Source organism: Podarcis raffonei, chromosome 7, assembly GCF_027172205.1.
Source record: "Podarcis raffonei isolate rPodRaf1 chromosome 7, rPodRaf1.pri, whole genome shotgun sequence".
NCBI classification, from domain to species: domain Eukaryota; kingdom Metazoa; phylum Chordata; class Lepidosauria; order Squamata; family Lacertidae; genus Podarcis; species Podarcis raffonei.
The window spans coordinates 11,902,382-11,922,463 of record NC_070608.1 but is presented as its reverse complement, the minus strand read 5'-3'; the positions used below and the strand labels follow the sequence as shown (position 1 = coordinate 11,922,463).

General features: G+C 46.2%; 1 protein-coding gene across 2 annotated transcripts in view; it reads right to left on the bottom strand.

Moving 5' to 3' along the window:
• ASAP1 (ArfGAP with SH3 domain, ankyrin repeat and PH domain 1) overlaps positions 1 to 20,082 on the bottom strand; it is a 149,430-nt gene that overhangs the window by 103,840 nt on the left and 25,508 nt on the right. For both annotated transcript variants that reach the window (XM_053395300.1, XM_053395298.1), the window contains exon 2: positions 4,015 to 4,101. In XM_053395300.1, coding sequence (XP_053251275.1) covers positions 4,015 to 4,073 — 59 coding nt within the window. In that variant the 5' untranslated portion in view covers positions 4,074 to 4,101. The remainder of the gene's footprint in view (positions 1 to 4,014; positions 4,102 to 20,082) is intronic.

Sequence of the window (20,082 nt, the reverse complement as noted above, 5' to 3'; positions counted from 1 at the left end):
AAAAAAGGTTTAAAGACTCTCTCAAGGCAAATCTTTAAAAAATGTAGTATAAACACCAACAACTGGGAAACATTGGCCTGCGAGCGCTCCAATAGGAGAACAACGTTTACCAAAGGTGTCATGGGCTTTGAAGACACTCGAACTCAGGATGCAAGGGAGAAACGTGCTAAGAGGAAGGCACGCTTGGCAAATCCACACCGTGGTCACCTCCTGCCCGGAAACCAATGTCCTCACTGTGGAAGGACATTTGGATCCAGAATCGGCCTTCACAGTCACTTACGGACTCATTGTTAAAACCGTGTTTATGGAAGATAATCTTACTCGGCTACGAGTGATTGCCAAAGAAGAGAATCTGTGATCAGCTGGCGGACCAGAATAAAACTCATACCATGAACTGGGTTTGCAAATCGTGGTTTGGGCTCGCTATGCCAGGCCACACCTCCCATTAGCAGAGTGAGCTGGTTCAACATCCAGACCCTCCAAGTGCCCCTATTTTCCAGGGACAGCCCCATATTTACAGAAGCCATCCCAGTTTCTGATTTGATCCCAGAATGTCCTTCGGACATCCCTATTTTCATTGGAGAATGTGGGGGGGGGGGTATGGAGTTATGTAACCCCTGAGGCAAGGGATAAGTAACTACACAACCTTTAGAAGACACCCGAAGGCAGCCCTGCATAAGGAAGTTTTTTAATCATAGAATCATAGAACCATAGACTTGGAAGGGACCCAAAGGTCATCTAGTCCAACCCCTGCAATGCAGGAATATCAGATAAAGCACCCATGACAGATGGCCATCCTACCTCCAATGTTTAATGTTTTATTGTGCTTTATATATACATATGTTGGAAGCCACCTAGGGTGGCTGAGGCAACCCTGTCAGATGGGCTGGGTATAATCATAACCATAATGGAATGATTTTCCCAGTAGTGATGTATGGAAGTGAGAGCTGGACCATAAAGAAGGCTGATTGCCGAAGAATTGATGCTTTTGAATTATGGTGCTGGAGGAGACTCTTGAGAGTCCCACGGACTGCAAGAAGATCAAACCTATCAATTCTGAAGGAAATCAGCCCTGAGTGCTCACTGGAAGGACAGATCCTGAAGCTGAGGCCCCAAGACTTTGGCCACCTCATGAGAAGAGAAGACTCCCTGGAAAAGACCCTGATGTTGGGAGAGATGAAGGGCACAAGGAGAAGGGGACTACAGAGGACGAGATGGTTGGACAGTGTTCTCGAAGCTAACATGAGTTTGACCAAACTGCGGGAGGCAGTGGAAGACAGGAGAGCCTGGCGTGCTCTGGTCCATGGGGTCACGAAGAGTCAGGCACAACTAAACGACTAAACAACAACAACAAAATTTTCATTGGAGAAATGTTGGAGGGTATGTACATCAACCTAGGGGCCTCTTCCTAATCCTCCATCTTGACAAGCAAGGGGAATTTCCAGCCAGGCCAAAACACTCCAGGAGTGTGTAAAGCAGTACCACCGAGGGGTGTGTCCTTAGGAGAGCTCCAAAAATCTGACCCAGAGGCCTAGAGGGCTGCATTCAGCCTGAGGCTGCTCACCCTTGGCTAGAGATACATTTTTCTCTGGCTGCCCAGCCCAGCAGAGAGCCAAACCCATACCTTTCAACATTCCACAGATGAAAATTGGGATGCGAGAGCACAGGTGTGTCTTTTAGTGCCACGCTCTCACCCAAGTCAGCTGGCTCACGTGAGAGTGCGACACCATTACAAGCTCCATGGTCATCTGCAAGTGCCGATTCATCCTGGAGCATTTTTGGATCAAATCAGAAACCAGGACAACAACAACAACTTATTACTTATACTCCGCACATCTGGCTGGGTTTCCCCAGCCACTCTGGGCAGCTCCCAACAGAATATTAGAAAGACGATAAAAGATCAAACATTAAAAACTTCCCTAAACAGGGCTGTTTTCAGATGTCATCTAAAAGTCAGGTAGTTGTTTATTTCCTTGACATCTGATGAGAGGGAGTTCCACAGGGCGGGTGCCACTGCTGAGAAGGCCCTCTGCCTGGTTCCCTGTAACCTCACTTCTTGCAGGGAGGGAACTGCCAGAAGGCCCTCGGAGCTGGACCTCAGTGTCTGGGTTGGACGATTGGGGTGGAGATGCTCCTTCAGGTATACTGGGCTGAGGCCGTTTAGGGCTTTAAAGGTCAGCGCCAACACTTTGAATTGTGCTCGGAAACGTACTGGGACAGCTTCTGTAATTCCAGGAACGTCCCATCAAAACAGGGAGTTGGAGGGTATGCTAACTCTGTGGTAAGGTAAAGGGACCCCTGACCATTAGGTCCAGTCGTGGCCGACTCTGGGGTTGCGCGCTCATTTCACTTTATTGGCCGAGGGAGCGGCGTACAGCTTCTGGGCCATGTGGCCAGCATGACCAAACCGCTTCTGGCGAGCCAGAGCAGTGCACAGAAACACCGTTTACCTTCCCGCCGGAGTGGTACCTATTTATTTACTTGCACTTTGACATGCTTTCGAACTGCTAGGTTGGCAGGAGCAGGGACCGAGCAACGGGAGCTCACCCCATCACGGGGATTTGAACCGCCGACCTTCTGATCGGCAAGCCCTAGGCTCTGTGGTTTAACCCACAGCACCACCCGCATCCCTTTTAACTCTGTGGTAGGTAAAGGTAAAGGTACCCCTGCCCATACAGGCCAGTCTTGACAGACTCTGGGGTTGTGCGCCCATCTCACTCAAGAGGCCGGGGGCCAGCGCTGTCCGCAGACACTTCCGGGTCACGTGGCCAGCGTGACAAGCTGCATCTGGCGAGCCAGCGCAGCACACGGAACGCCGTTTACCTTCCCGCTGGTAAGTGGTCCCTATTTATCTACTTGCACCCGGGGGTGCTTTCGAACTGCTAGGTTGGCAGGCGCTGGGACCGAGCAGCGGGAGCGCACCCCGCCGCGGGGATTCGAACCGCCGACCTTTCGATCGTCAAGCCCTAGGCGCTGAGGCTTTTACCCACAGCGCCACCCGCGTCCCTCTAACTCTGTGGTACATTGTTTCATTTTACCGTTCCATATGACAACAGGTTAAAGGTTTGTGGGTTTGATGCTAGGGGCAGAAGGTGCTGGTTTTACATTTTGGCAGTGGTTTTGGCTTTTAAAGGTCCCCTAACCTCAAACATCCTAACTTCACACTTGAATGCAGAGGAAGTCCCATCGCAAGCTTACAGTTCTTTTTTGTTTGTTTTTAGGGGGTGTCAGTTTGCGAAGACCACGTTAAGCGGGTTGTCGCTCAAGTGACTTTCACAAAGTACACAACAGACTTTAAATTAGGACTTGGGGTGGGCACACGCCATTCAGAGAACGAACACAAAAGCTTATTAAGGCTATGGTGGGCCGTTCTGCATTCTCCAAGGTGGGAAGGGGAGGAGGGAGCAGGCTTGACAAACCTCCATCTTGTGACATTCTCAAGAATGTTTCACATTGACTGTGTTCTGATAAGGAATGTGTACAATTTGCAAAGATTTAATGAATGGGGCATTCTTACACCAGCAAATTAAACTCGTGCCCTCCAACATTTATCCGATGAAAATAGGGATGTCTTATTCAATTATGATGGTGATTATGATGATGGTAATGATTTGAATATTTATACCCCACTCATCTGACTGAGTTGCCCCAGCCACTGTATGTGGTTTCCAACATATATAAAAACACAGTAAGACATTAAACATTAAAAAAACACACTCCCCTATACAGGGCTGTTTTCAGATGTCTTCTAAAGGTTGTACTGTATAGTTATTTATCTCCTTGGCTCATTCATACTGGACTGCAAAACACATCATAGGGGGGTCGGGTTGTGATTGCAAGCCAGTCATTATGCCTCAGCTTGCTGTCTGTAAAATGGGCGCGATAATTAACAAATTTGCAGGGATTTAGGGAGGCTTGTTAGGACTGCAAAGCACTTTTGCAAGTCTATCGGGATATTAAAAAAAGGAAGAGAAAGGAATCAGCTTGGCTTTTCCCGTCCCCTTGTTTTCTTACCGGTTCCATAATGAATCCCTAGAGGAAAAGCTGGAAAGCCGGGAGGCTGAAGATCTCATGTCTCATCTGTCACCACAAGAACGTTACCTACACAAATAAGGGGGGGGGAAATAAAATAAGAGGGGCAAAGTAATTAAAAGGAACCAGAGGATATAAAGAAGAACAAACAAACAAACAAGCACACATGCAACGTACCCTTGTCAAATCTCCCCTTTTATAAATGAACAAGCAGGAACAGGACCGAAAGCGTCAGAAATGCAACTGCAACAGAAATCGCTGCCAAGCAGTTTGACATAAAAGTTACTCTGAAGCAAACAATTAGACTTGTTCTATTGTAGTTGACACAGCAATTTTCTTCTCAACATGGTAGCAATCGCTTAAATTATGACCGCTTCACACTTAAGAATGTATGAAGAAAAATGATGCCCAGAAGCGAGTGGGTTGGGGAATTACTACAGACTGAAGCTGCGTACACACTCCTGTTTAGTCTGCATCCCGTGTGCTCCCATCACTGATTTGGTAAACAGGGTACCCAGGACATTGGCCACAATCCATATCTATCCTCTTTCTACCTTGGCGCTTATGATGAAATGTTGTGTTTCGATGCTTCCACTGTCAAAGCACCTTCGACCCCTGAGGGATAGCTCGGTTGGTAGTGCATGCACCTTTCAATCTCAAAGTCATGGGTTTGAACCCCACGTAATAATAATAATAATAATAATAATAATAATAATAATAATAATTTATTTTTTATACCCCGCCCATCTGGCTGGGTTTCCCCAGCCACTCTGGGCGGCTTCCAACAAAGTATTAAAATACAGTAGTCTGTTAAACATTAAAAGCTTCCCTAAAGAGGGCTGCCTTCAGATGTCTTCTAAAAGTCTGGTAGTTGTTCTTCTCTTTGACATCTGGTGGGAGGGCGTTCCACAGGGCAGGTGCCACTACCGAGAAGGCCCTCTGCCTGGTTCCCTGTAACCTTACTTCTCACAGCGAGGGAACCGCCAGAAGGCCCTCAGTGCTGGACCTCGGTGTCCGGGCAGAACGATGGGGGTGGAGACGCTCCTTCAGGTATACTGAACCGAGGCCATTTAGGGCTTTAAAGGTCAGCACCAACACTTCGAATTGTGCTCGGAAACGTTGGGCAAAAGATTCTTGCATTGCAGGGAGTTGGACCAGATGATCCTTGGGGTCTCTTCCAACTCTATGATTCTCTGACTCTCAACAGAGAAAAAGAACAACCTGGCTGAGTTTTATGCTTTTTAAATGTGTACACACAGCTTTTAGCTCCTAGAGACTGCCCAGTTGGACAATCATTCTGACTCCCCAGGAACTGTAATTCTGTAAAGGAAGCTCAGGATTTCTAAAAGAAGCCATGATGTTGCAGAGCAGCGGTGGATAATCTTTGTGGGCTTCCAGATGTTTGTTGAACTACAACTCTCATCAGCCAAAGCTGACATGGCCAGTGTCAGGGATGATGGGAGTTGGAGTCCAACAAATATCTGGAGGGCCTCAGATTCTCCATCCTTGTTTTAAAGACTCAGCAGGACCACATGGAAGGTTTTCTTATTCCTCTTTCCCTCTGTCCCCTCTCAAGTGTGTCATTTCCCTTTTTCCCTTTGTTTTTTTCTAATCACATTTATGTACAGCAGGCATGGCCAAACTTGGCCCTCCAGCTGTTTTGGGACTACAATTCTCATCATCCCTGACCACAGGTCCTATTAGCTAGGGATGATGGGAGTTGTAGTCCCAAAACAACTGCAGGGCCAAGTTTGGCCATGCCTGATGTATAGTGTAATCCTTTGTGTGCCTTACTGAGTTCAATGAAGACTTAGTCCTACTGAGTCCAATGGTTCCTATTGAGTGACCTGTTAGGAGAGGCTCAGAACTCACAGGGTTAAGAGTTCTGAGTGATGACGCCTCACATTCTGAGGGCGGGTTTAGAACACTGAGGGGTGTGGTTTTCCTGTGTTCTCTCAGTCTGTGTGTGTGTTTGCTCCGAGGAGAGAGCAGCAAAATGTGCGCTCTGTCGCCAGGCAGGAGATTTATAGATGTTGTGTTTTGCTAAGGAATAAAGACTTTAAAGATAAGGAGACTGCTGCGTCCAGCCTGAGTTATTACCACACGACAGAACGTTCCTGCTTCTGCTTCCGCTGTGTTTACGCTCTGCTGAGTCAAAGGTCCCAGGGGGGAAGACCAGAGCCGCGCAGGAGAAGTGTGCCGGACCCCCGAACGCCATTGGCCTCCAAAGGTTATGGGAGATCAGCAATAAAGATAAGCAACGTTCGTGCGTGTGAGAGGCCAGCAGCCAAAGGCCAGCTAAGGAGTAGCTGGAGCCAGCTAGAGCGAAGGGAGCTCGCTGGGACGGATCTGCCGGACCGGGAGGTGCTACTGTACCGTAAGTAGGCCGGGCCCCGGGGAGACATGGCAGACAGCCAGAAGTCGTCAATCCCTTTTGATAAGGTGGACGGGAGCAAGCCCTGGGCCGGGAGAAGGCAGGCACTGAAGAAAGCAGTGGGAGCCAGGCCAGAGGGGGCTGAGAATTGCTCTGAGGAAGCACCAAGCCCAGGAGGGGCTGAGAGCTACTCAAAGGAAGCACCAAGCCCAGGAGGGGCTGAGGGACGCCCAAGAAGCCCAGAGGGGGCTGGAAGCCCAGCAGGGGCTGAGGGACGCCCAGAAGGCCCAGAGGGGGCTGGGACTGTGTTGGAGGGCTGCCGGAATGCCCCTACACATGACCTGCGTGCTGAAGAGCTGAGAGATGCACCTAAGAGTGAGGGTGCAGGCCATTCCAAGGGTCTTGAGAGTGCCCAGGCTGTTTGGCAGGAGCTGGAAGGGGTTTGCAGAGAAACCACAGCAGAAGCCAAAAGCCATTTCCCCAACAGCAGTGCTGCTGGAAAGGTTGGGGGGGCAGAGAAGACCAAAGGCAAGTTTGCAAAGTTTTCCACTCGGCGATGTTTTGTTTGTGCTTCGGCTGAACACCTGCGTCGCAGCTGCCCACAGAAAGCAAGGGAGACAGGGCAGGATGTTTCCAAGGTCGCTTCCCATGGGAACCAGCCGGGTTTCCATGGCAACTGGGCCTGCAGAGGGGGCAGGCGTGGGAACGCTTATCAGCTGACTGCTTCGATGGCAATTTTGGACAACAACACCTGCAGCGAGAGCCCCAAGGTCGGGGGCAGCAGGAAGTCAGTTGCTAAGGCAACAAAGAAGGACAACTCCGGAGGGGGGAGGGTCCTACGTTGGGTTGTTGACTCGGCTGCGAATGCCCATTTGGTCACAGCGCCACCTGATGGACAAATGTGGAACTGCAAGGCTGTTTCAACTGGGAAAACAGTTAAATTTGCTACAGGTTCACAGGGACGTGTAACCCATGTTGCTAACATGTTTATCTCTTTCTTGCAGGATGAACTGAAGGTCTATGTTCTCCCTGAGATAAAACATTGCCTGTTGTCTGTACCGTGTCTTTTACAGGAGGGATATTCAGTGAGTTTTGAAAAAAATGTTTGCACAATTTCCAGAGATGGGAAGAAGCTCATAAGTGTTGAAAAGGATCAGAACAACCTCTTTGTTCTGGAAACACCTCTGGAGGGTGAGGGGAATACTGGGAAAGCCACTGATCACACTCATGTGTCGTGTGCTTGCGTGTGGCACAAGAGAATGTCACATGGGTCCTGTGAGGACGTTCAGATGTTATCAGAGTGCACCAAAGGATGCCGGGTAAAAGAATGTGGTCAACCTTTGAATTGCAGGGCTTGCAGGAAAGCCAGAAACAAGGGATTTAATCATCCCAGGGTGGAGAGAGTAACCACAAAGCCTTTTGAGCTTGTGCATGCAGACCTTTTTGATATGCCACAGCCAAGTCTGGGCAAGGCCAAATGGCTGATGGTGCTGACAGATGATTATACGCGGAACGCATGGGCTTTCACGCTGAAAACTAAGGAGGAGGCAACACAACTTATCAAAGATTGGGTTGCAGAGGTGGAACTAAGGTTCTCCACCAAGGTGCAGGGGTTCAAGTGTGACCGAGGTTCAGAGGTCACTGGGTCTGCTCTAAAGGGTTTCTTTCGCCAGAGGGGGATACGTCACAAGGTGACTTCTCCTCAGGAGAGTGGCGTGGCAGAGCTTAGGAGTAAAGCTCTGGTTCGAGCATCAGAGATTCTACTGGATGACTCTGGTTTGCCTCAAAGTTTCTGGGGGGAGGCGGTAAAGACAGCCAATTTCACGATGAACAGGTGCTACAATGCAGTGGTAGGTGACACCCCGTATTTCCTGCTTCATCGGCAGAAGCCGCTTGTGCATTTCTTTCGCACTTTTGGTAGCAGAGCCATGGTGCCTGTACCAAAGTTTCTGCAGCAGGAGGGTGGCCCAAGGTACCAGGAAATGATCTTCTGTGGATATGAGCCTGCGACAAAAGGGTGGAGATTCGCATACCCAGAAGGTGATCAGACCAAGCTTCTGGTCAGTAAACAGGCTGAGTTCTTTGAGCAGGATGGTTGGGCAAGGCGCAAAGCGAGCTCTGATGTTCACTCAGATTGTCTGTCTGACTCTGAGGAGGAAGGAGAGCTAGAGCCTGAACCTGCTGGTGGAGACCAGGTCCCTGAACAGAGTAGGGCGTCTCCACAGGTTGTTAAAGGAGTGTCCAAGAGTGAGCCCTCATCTCCTGTGCGCATAATGGAGAAAGCTCACAGACGTGTCAAGTCAGAGGGGGAGTCCTCTGATGAGGAAGACGCACATGCTGGCCCCAGTGGGTCAAAAGGAGCACCCCAGTTTGTGCCCAGGCGGTCATCGCGGGCTACAAAGGGAATTCCACCTGAGAGGTTTCAGGTCACAAATGCGTGGGTTGGTTTCGCACAGTGCGAACCTGAGGTTTGTGAGGTTCAACAGGTGCCTAACAACGATGCCAGGAAGGGGCGGAAGGCAATGGGAAAGGTGTTGAACACTCAGAAGTCCTCTCAGAACGTGATTCGAGAGGGGGTGTTAGGAGAGGCTCAGAACTCACAGGGTTAAGAGTTCTGAGTGATGACGCCTCACATTCTGAGGGCGGGTTTAGAACACTGAGGGGTGTGGTTTTCCTGTGTTCTCTCAGTCTGTGTGTGTGTTTGCTCCGAGGAGAGAGCAGCAAAATGTGCGCTCTGTCGCCAGGCAGGAGATTTATAGATGTTGTGTTTTGCTAAGGAATAAAGACTTTAAAGATAAGGAGACTGCTGCGTCCAGCCTGAGTTATTACCACACGACAGAACGTTCCTGCTTCTGCTTCCGCTGTGTTTACGCCCTGCTGAGTCAAAGGTCCCAGGGGGGAAGACCAGAGCCGCGCAGGAGAAGTGTGCCGGACCCCCGAATGCCATTGGCCTCCAAATGACCTTACTGCCAGGTAAGCAGATATGATTGCAGCAGTATTTACTGCCTCTGTCTGACAAATTTATACTCCACCTTTCTTTAAAGTGCTTTAAAATGAAAAAACAAGTCAATGCAGAATACTAAAAATCAGAAACCCATAAAACCAATCACAAATCTAAAAGTGCCGCGTGTATGTTTACTCAAAAGTAAGTCCCATTGTGTTCAATGGAGATTAGTCCCAGGAAAAGGTGTGTAGAACTGGTGCCTTGGAAGCAATGAAAGTAGCCTTAAAAATGCCACAGTCTTTGCAGCCTGTCCAAAATGAGCAGTGAGCAGGAGACCTCCTTTGGCAGACTATTACACAGCATGGGTGCCATGACTAAAAAGGCCCTAAGGACACACCATACATATTTCTGAAAGTTGAAGGGACCTGATGCAGGACCTCAAATGATAAACAAAGCTACCAGAGAAAGCTCCTTTGAAGGAAGACAATTCTTGAGATATTCTTGTTTATGGATTTAGAGGCTAAAACTAATACCTTGAACAAAGCCCAGAAACAATTTAGTGGTCGGCAAAGTGGAAACAAAATCACTGTAATGTTATCTGATCGTCTGGCTCCGGTCAAAAGTCTGGCAGCTGCATTGTGCCACTAATTAAAGCTTTCAGATGGTCTTCAAAATCAGTCCCAAGATCAGTTGAGGACATTGCAGTAGTCTAACCTGAAAGTTACTGAAACATAGATGACTGAGGCCCAGCAAACCACAGTTTGCCAGTTTTGGCGTCAGTGTTTTGTTTCGCAATCCTGAAACTGGAATTATGGTTTGAAGTGGGTTTACAGATGATAGATTGGAAGCAGTGGTAGCCACAGAGTTGATAATGTGAGACCATAATTTGGCACAACGAGAATGAGCCCTGTTTTCATGTCACCCCTATGCTCAATAAGTTATACTTTCTCCTGGCATGATTTGATGAATTCGCTACTTCTGGGTTTGATGGTACATCTGAACTGGAAACTATGGTTTGCTCTAGTCTTCCAAACTATATTTGCGGCTGGCTTTCAATCAAGTCCAGCAGTTTTCTGGTTCAGTTGTAATGACAAACTTCTGCAGCACACCAGGAACCAATGAATTAACTGGAGTATGTGAGAACACAGAGACCCTCAGACTCCCAATCTTTGCTTTACAGGGTTGTTGTACGTATAAAAAGGGATAAGTCAAGTTCTCTCATGCTGAGTTCTTTGCAGAAAGGTTACAGTGCTAATAGGATACTTGAACATATTTCTGCATCTTTGTTGATTATCATAATTGTATGTTTCAAGGGAAAGGGTGGAGACTTTCACTTTAATTCAGCACTAAAAGCATTAGTTGGTTAAATCTATTCATCATAGATTGTAAAATGTGGATTTTAAAACACAGTTTTAATGAAATCCCCGGGGAAAGGGTGTTCGGTGCTAAAGGAATTATTACTGTTATTAAAAGCAATCCACTGACATCTCTTTGTTCAGGCAATGGATCTCAGGTGTTCCACCGAACAGATGCCTTCTCTGCGTTCTGCCGATAAAGGAGAAAACCATTATCTTCATCCGCTAATCTCTAGACATCCTCTGCATCGATGCCGTTCTTATAATTATTTTAATTGGATGAGTAAGCAATTAATTGGCTGTCAGGCAAGGCGTTCCGTCAGTTCAGAAGCTTTTAATTGGCTTGCAGCTTTATTCTCAAAATATAGGGCGCATGATTTAAGTGCTCAGTTACGCAATCAAAACTCGGAGGCTGTTATCCTGGAGCTCTTACTTCTAGATGAATCACCCATTTATAGCAGGGCTGGGGAAACGTGGGGCCCTCCAGATGTTGCTGGACTACAGAACCCATCAGCCCTGGCTGCTGCTTATGCTGGCCAACAGATTGCTCTGGTAGTAGAAGCAATATAGCAGCTATTGGTAGCCTTGTCATGTTCCACTCTTGTCCTTGGATGTTCTATATATATCATTTTTATTAAATTTTCTGAAATATACTCGGAGTCGAGTGTGGCTTTCATGCTCTTTATTCAGCTCATAGTAGTGAGGAATGGAAGTTCCCCCAAAATGTCTGCTTTACATACATTATTTACACAATGGGCGCCCCACGTGATTGGCTAATTCCGGGATTCTCCTGTAGACCAATCAGGTTGCGGATTCACTTCCACCTGGAGTTGGATTGGGTGGCTCCTGCGGACCAATCAGACTGCTGCATTCTGAATCCTATTGTTCTAGGACCAATCAGACTGCTGCGTTTTGCTCCAAACCAACCTCAATCTGAATTGAGGAGGGTGCAAACAATCTAGCTGCCTTTCAAACCATTATAAACAGCCCCACTCCTCATTCAGCTGTTGCTGGGGGTCCTCTGCTCTCAGTTTTTCCTTACTTCAGAAAGGGACATCCTCACCGGAAGGAATCTGAATGATGCCAAAGGGATTTTTTTGTGAAGATTTCTGCACGCCATCCCTCAAACCTCAGACAGGCAAATTCTTTCTTCCCCTTACAGTAGGACTGTCAAGTCGCCGACTCTTTTTTTGATTACCTTGTCCTCTGATTCACCCCTTGAGCATGTGAGCAAACCAGAGGTTACCATGAGTTCAGAGGCTGCTATCTTAAGTAGAACTGGTTGCATCAATCGCCTATTCTTTGACATCTTCATAATCTGTACTGCCTAGACATCTGGTCCAAGGCCTTATTCGAGTGTTTTATTCCTCTTCATTTAGCTGCAATGACCAAACGTCTCTGTGTGGAATATTCAGGGACCCCTCTAGACTGGTGGTTTTTGGTGGATGTGTCGTGCAGCGTGTTGTGTGTTTGGTGGATTTATGCTGGATCGTCCAAGCATCATTCAGCCTTATTGGTTCTTCTGCGATGCTTTCCCGGTGCTGCTGCATTAGGGAGCCAGTGTGGTGTAGTGGTTAAGAGCGGTGGACTTGTAATCTGGTGAACCGGGTTCGCGTCTCCGCTCCTCCACATGCAGCTGCTGGGTGACCTTGGGCCAGTCACACTTCTCTGAAGTCTCTCAGCCTCACTCACCTCACAGAGTGTTTGTTGTGGGCAAGGAAGGGAAAGGAGATTGTTGGCCGCTTTGAGACTCCTTAAGGAGAGTGAAAGGCGAGATATCAAATCCAAACTCTTCTTCTTCTTCAGGGATCAGCAATCTCTTTCCTTCCAGGTGTTATTGGAGGAGAAACTTAGTAACCTTGGGGCATCCTTGCACTGTAGCTTGGATGCAAGACACACGCATACGCACAAGAACATCTGAACAACTTGCAACCTTAGCTTTATCAGCACCATGCTCTAACCAACTGAGCTAAATTGTGAGTAGTAGTAGTAGTAGTAGTAATAATAATAATAATTTTATTATTTATACCCCACACATCTGGCTGGGTTTCAGCACCCATATGCCTTACAGCACATAGAAAAGCATAGTAAAACGTCAAACATTTTAAATAACGAATAAACAATAAAAGGGTGTCTAGAGGGGGCCAGGTGTGTTATTAACTGTTGGGTTCATTTGCAGAGATTGTATGAACTTTCTCAGATACAGTGGTACCTCGGGTTAAGAACTTAATTTGTTCTGGAGGTCCGTTCTTAACCTGAAACTGTTCTTAAGCTGAGGTACCACTTTAGCTAATGGGGCCTCCTGCTGCTGCCGCCGTGCCGCCGCCACACAATTTCTGTTCTCAACCTGAAGCAAAGTTCTTAACCTGAGGTACTATTTCTGGGTTAGCAGAGTCTGTAACCTGAAGTGTCTGTAAGCGGAAGTGTTTGTAACCCGAGGTACCACTGTATGGGGTAAGGAGTCTATGCCCAATCCTGATGTTGTTAAGACTCCAAATCCTATCAGCCCCAGCCATCGTGGCCAAATGCTGAGAATGATGGGAATTGTAGTCTATCGGCATTTGGAGGGCCACAAATTCCCAGTCCCTGTTTAGATGTTGCTCATTACTGTTTCATTGAATCTGTGCTTTACAGTTTTTTCTTTCTAAAATTTCAGCCCCTTTGAAATGAAAGGTGGCCTGTATTCATCCTATTGTTCCTTATGAAATCCTGTCTTTGGATGCGTTTTCCTCCAAACCAACCTCAGTCTGAACTGAGGAGGGTGCAAACAATCTAGCTGCCTTTCAAACCATTATAGACTAGCCTCCCTCCTCATTCAGCTGTTGTTGGGGGTCCTCTGCTCTCAGTTTTCCCTTCCTTTAAAACAGTTGCACTTCTGCAAATCCCAGGGTCCCCCCAAACTTGCTCTTGTGTGCTGGAGAGGGTGCACCTCCACAGGCACATGCCTCCACATGTGGTGGGAGTGCCCCAAAATCCAACTATTCTGGACAACAGCCATACGAGAAATATGTAAAATAACTAAGCAAATATTAGACATCACCCCAGAATTGGCCCTACTAAACATCTTCTAAGACAATAATGCCCATTTACACCACAAAGCACTCATAACCCACCTACTTTCAGCAGCCAGAAACACCATAACCAGACACTAGAGAGACCTGTCAGGAGTAAGCATGGACCAATGGTACCAAATAGTATGGGAAACAGCCCTACTAGAAAAATTAACCAATAAACTGAAATTGACACGGGGACAAACAGAAGAAGACACCTTCACCCCGGTATGGCTCCCCTTTAGCACATACACAGCCCAACAAGACAATGACAAGAATCCACCAACAGCATACAAATCAATATGGCTAACCTGACTCAAAAACTCCCACCCGTCCCACTCACACATGAAAACAAAGTTCACCACAGCCAATCACAAACAAACAACCACACCCTAGGCCAACCCCAACCTCTCTCACCACCAAAGGAACACAAGTGAACAGCAGAGAACCGGCACGAGCAACGCTGACACCAAACCCTACATACATTAAGCAAAATAGAAACATCGCCACCCGACCCCCCCATCTCCCCCCCTTTTCTTTCTAATGTCTCAACAAATGAAACTGATTTGTAAAAATGTTACATGGAATAAATACGAGAGACATTACACATACTTCTGTAAATCAAGAAAATCTTTAATAAAAAAAACCAGTGAGGGAGAAAAAAAGAAAGAAAGTGGGCTTTTGGCCACGTAAGCATCGCCCCTCAGAGCCTAAGCATCTGAGATAGAGGAAATGCTTTTGTTACTGTCCTCTCTAATACTGAGCAGCCTGCTTTCTTGGCAGCGCTGAACTGGAGTTAGCCAAGACAGAAAAAACGGTATCGGGCCCATGTTAACTTTGTTGCTACAGTACTGTCTGCCGCTGTGCCAGAAAAACAACTCCCTTTTGTCCCTAAACAATGGCTTGAATCACAGAGTTTTGACCTTGATATATAATGCAAGCCCCGAGTAATTACAGTACTGCTTTCTATGTAAGCAAACAATTCCGTCTGTAAAGGTTGGAGTGCGGCTGGTTTGCACACTGCCGTTTTCAACAAATGTCGTGTGTGTGTGTGTGTGGAAACATCATTTTATACTCTGAAGATGTCGGAGCATAGGAGTGGGGAATTTTCAGAGATGAAAAGAAAATATCAATTATGGAGATGCAATTTGCGGCTAGCATCTGGTGCTCTGAGTGGTGGGGCAAGTGGTAAAGAAATGTAAGATGGTCCCTAGGGATGAGAGGGGGAAGGGGAGGTGCAACTTAGAGGAAGAGCACATGGTTTGCAAACAGAATGTGTAGTGTTAGGAACGGGAGAACTTCTCCCATTTTCACATCCTTAAATTTAAAGCCCCAAACGGCCTTGGTCCTGTATACCCAAAGAAGCGTCTCCACCCCCATCATCCAGCCCAGACACTGAGGTCCAGCTCCGAGGGCCTTCTGGCACTTCCCTCCCTGCAAGAAGTGAGGTTACAGGGAACCAGGCAGAGGGCCTTCTCGGTAGTGGTGCCCACCCTGTGGAACGCCCTCCCACCAGATGTCAAGGCAATAAACAACTATTTTACTTTTAAAAGACATCTGAAAGCAGCCCTGTTTAGGGAAGTTTTTAATGTTTGATCTTTTATCGTCTTTCTAATATTCTGTTGGGAGCCGCCCAGAGTGGCTGGGGAAACCCAGCCAGATTGGGGGGGGCGGTATAAATACACCACCACCACCACCACCACCATTATTATTAATTCAGTTTCCCACGTTTCCAAATCAGTTTAGGACTTTGTTTGTGTCAAGTTTATCCTCAGGCTTGTGTGCATTTTGTCAGATATACAAATTTTTTTGCAAAGCGATTTTCACTTGCGCATGCATTTTAATGCACAAATCTATGCGTCTTCGTACACGTGATGGAGAACCACATTGCAAAATTGGGGGAAATGCGGACTTTGAAGGATGTGGTGGAGTTTCAGTTCTCATATTGTTCTGGAAAGGGTGAATTTGGTAAATCTGCGCTTAAATGTGATCGGAATCAAACTTCTTCCTTATCCCTGCCTCCACCTATAATGGTCAAATAACAGGAAATGGGTCAAACCTCTGCTTGAGACCTTGGAGAGCACCACCACTCAGAATAGGCAATATAGGCTATGGGCCCCTTCAGGGTAGTTCCCACCCCTCCAGGTATATTTTGTGACATGTGATTGACACAATAATAGTGACATTCAGTGGTTGGTTTTTCCTTGAGAGTCCACATATAACCCCGCTTCATTAATTTATGTATTGTGGCACAATAGGTCAGTGTGTCTGGAATATGGACCAGCTGGAAATGAACCAGTTTGTCTACCTTGAAACTTTTACAGGTGCAAACAGTACGGATTGTGTATGCACAAGGAAAAGTACCGTATTTACTCGAATATAACACTCACCCTTTTTGGCCAAATTACATAGGGGAAATTAAGGTGCGCATTAGATTCGATGGCACATTTACATTAGCCAGCAAATGCTTTTATTCTTATTATTTCAAGGTTCTGAAAATTGAGGTGCTCATTAGATTCGATGGCACTTTAGACTCGAGTAAATATGGTACATCTGGAAGGGGGTTAAATCACAGGAGGGCATATTCCTGCAGCCCTAAGAGCCCACCAATTCCTTCAGGGAAGTTTTCCAAGTCTTGAGACAGAGAGAGAATGAATGGAAGGGAATGAATTCACTTTATGGACCAGGTGCGCAGCCTGGGAGTCATTTTGGACTCACAGCTGTCCATGGAGGCACAGGTCAAATCTGTGTCCAGGGCAGCTGTTTACCAGCTCCATCTGGTACGTAGGCTGAGACCCTATCTGCCGCAGACTGTCTCACCAGAGTGGTGCATGCTCTGGTTATCTCCCGCTTGGACTACTGCAATGCACTCTACGTGGGGCTACCTTTGAAGGTGACTCGGAAACTACAACTAATCCAGAATGCGGCAGCTAGACTGGTGACTGGGGGCGGCCGCCGAGACCATATAACACCGGTCTTGAAAGACCTACATTGGCTCCCAGTACGTTTCCGAGCACAATTCAAAGTGTTGGTGCTGACCTTTAAAGCCCTAAACGGCCTCGGTCCAGTATACCTGAAGGAGCGGCTCCACCCCCATCATTCTGCCCGGACGCTGAGGTCCAGCGCCGAGGGCCTTCTGGCGGTTCCCTCATTGCGAGAAGCAAAGCTACAGGGAACCAGGCAGAGGGCCTTCTCGGTAGTGGCGCCCGCCCTGTGGAACGCCCTTCCAGCAGATGTCAAAGCGATAAACAACTACCTGACATTCAGAAGACATCTTAAGGCAGTCCTGTTCAGGGAAGTTTTTAACGTGTGATATTTTACTGTATTTTTGGTTTTTGTGGAAGCCGCCCAGAGTGGCTGGGGAGGCCCAGCCAGATGGGTGGGGTATAAATAATAAATTATTATTATTATTATTATTTATAATCTTCTTGCTCTATAAGTTGTGCTCCTCCTCTAGTACCCAAATTAAATAATTTGGATGATGCCAGTGTTGTTCAGCCCAGACACTGAGATCCAGCTCCGAGGGCCTTCTGGTGGTTCCCTCCCTGTGATAAGTGAGGTTACAGGGAACCAGGCAAAGGGCCTTCTCGGTGGTGGCGTCTGCCGTGTGGAACACCCTCCCATCAGATGTCAAGGAAATAAGCAACTACGTATCTGACTTTTAGAAGACATCTGAAGGCAAACCTGTTTAGGGAAGTTTTTAATGCTTGATGTTTTGTTGTGTTTTTAATATTCTGTTGGGAGCCACCCAGAGTGGCTGGGGAAACCCAGCCAGAAGGGTGGGGTATAAATAAATTATCATCATCATCATCATCATCATCATCATCATCATCATCATTGACTTTCTGATGTGTGCTACTGAGACAGGGATGATCAGGTTGTACAAATCCCTAGCAACTGACACTAATAGGCACTGCCTTGGATTATGTACAACAGTTTTGAACCCCGCAATGCAGATTAAAATGATGATCACATTTCCTGAGTCAAAGCAGTATATGAAGTTCTCCGGCGTCATCACATCTATTCCCCCCACATTACATTATCCCCTCTTTTGGCAATAATTACTTGACACAAGCATAACAGAGAGAAAGAGGACACTTGTCTCATGCAATTTGGGAAACAAACTTTGGCCCCCTTGCTGTTCGCTCATCTTGATAGGTCCTCCTGGATGCAAAGAAAGAAACATACAATCATCCCTGGCTGTAAGTCCCAAATTTGCTATATTTTATGGTCATGCCTTGCAGAGAAATTGACTCAGAAATTTTATGTCTGGCCAATATATAAATATTTACAATCCCATAATTATTGGCCACGGTTCGCATCCATCCTAGATTACTGCAGTTTGCATTGCCTGTGGGTTCACCGCTGGAAAACTGTGAGAAATGTTAGCTGCTGCAGAACATGGGAGCCAGTTTGTTAACTGGCTATCTTTACTGAGAACATTTCGGTTGGCTAACTAAGCAGAGACATCACCTTGCCAACAAAGGTCCGTATAGTTAAAGCTATGGTTTTCCCAGTAGTGATGTGTGGAAGTGAGAGCTGGACCATAAAGAAGGCTGATCGCCAAAGAATTTACGCTTTTGAATTATGGTGCTGGAGGAGACTCTTGAGAGTCCCATGGACTGCAAGAAGATCAAACCTATCTATTCTGAAGGAAATCATTTTTTTTAAATGATATTTACTGGAAAAAAGGTTGTGTTTTTTTTAAAAAAATAAATAAATAAAATTTCACACACACAAAGAAAAAACAAGACAGAAAAATAAAAAATAAAAATAAAACCATCATTCTCAGATTCCCCACTTTCAATACCTTCTTTCTTTGACCTCCTCCTCCTCCCTTTTCTTGTATCCTGATTAATAATAATCGCAGCAAATCCTTTCCTTAATTCATAATATTCTGTCATTACATTACCTTAATCTATTTTCATCTTATCGTATAGAAACCTTAAAGTTTAAAACTTAAATCTTATTTTTACCAACTTCTCCTAACCATAACATTCTTACCTAATTCTTTAGCCATTTTTACAAGAGCCAAGTAATTTCATTTCAATATTTTTCTAACATTCATTAATTTTATAGAACAATCTTAATTATATATATATCTATATATATATATATAGATATATATATATATATAGATATATATATATAAAAGAGAAAAACAATCCAATCTTCATCCAGCGTCCCTTCCTCCTGGTCCCGGGCTTTGTCAGTCCTTTTTAACCTATTAATCTAGCACATTAACCTGGTAACCTTATATCCAAGGCCCTCAAGTCTCTTCCATGTCCCTTCTGCAGCTCTTCTTCACATTTTCCTTTCATTCTCGGGAACTCCAGCTTGGTAATGTTTTGGACCCTTTTTAACAAATCAGCCCCTTTTCCATAGACCAGACTGGACTCCATATGGTATTTAAAAACATGTTCCAGATTCCCTCCAAAATTGAGAGCCCCCACAGCTCCAGACATCAGACGGCCCATTGCCAGACTCGAAAAGTCCAAATCTCCCTGTAAAGGGGGGTCTATCCAGCCCCCCATTTCCAAACCTAACCAAACTTTATTTTTCCGAGTCTGGTTTTTTCCAAGTTCATTTGTCAACTCCAAAAATTTATGTTCCTGCTGGGCCGCTGCTCCCTCCGTCTCTGGCGCCCAAGATTCAGCAGCATCCTCTTCTTTCAGTTGTTCTGTCATGGCACACTCCTGTTTTAGTTCCTGGGTGGGCTCCATATAATTTCCCACTACCTGTTCAAGGGTTCTGGCCGCATTAGTCATTAAATCCGTCTTCTGGCTTAACTGATCCAATAGGGCATTTATTTTACAGAAAGCACCCAACAGTGCTTCTGAAGACATTATCCTGCAAGGTCACAAATCCTTTCCCACGGTTGTAATCTGAGACAGCTGCAAGCTCCCAGGAATTAGTTACAATTTCACAGTCCCCCTCTAGGGCGAAAGCTTCTAGTTGTTCTTTCTTTTAATATCAATAGCAACAAAGTTTCTTTTTTGTGATATTTTGTCCATATTTGTTCTTTTAAAATGTGAAAGGAAACAATGGAATCACTATGTTTCTCTTGTCTTAACTATCTGTCAGAGACATTTGTTTCTGGTCAATGAGCTTCAAACGTCAATTCTGACACCCTGCTCCAGGATCAGAACGGTGGAAAATTACTTTGCTTTAAACTCACTTCTGCAGGTTTAAACAGCCCAAAAAAGATCCCCCTTCTTCTCCTGCTGCCGAAGGGGGGTTCAGCGATTTTAAATGATGAAAGCCAATCCTTTAAAAGTGATTTTCAAAGCTCTAGTTTACGTTGTCTTTGCTTTGTTCTGGCTACAA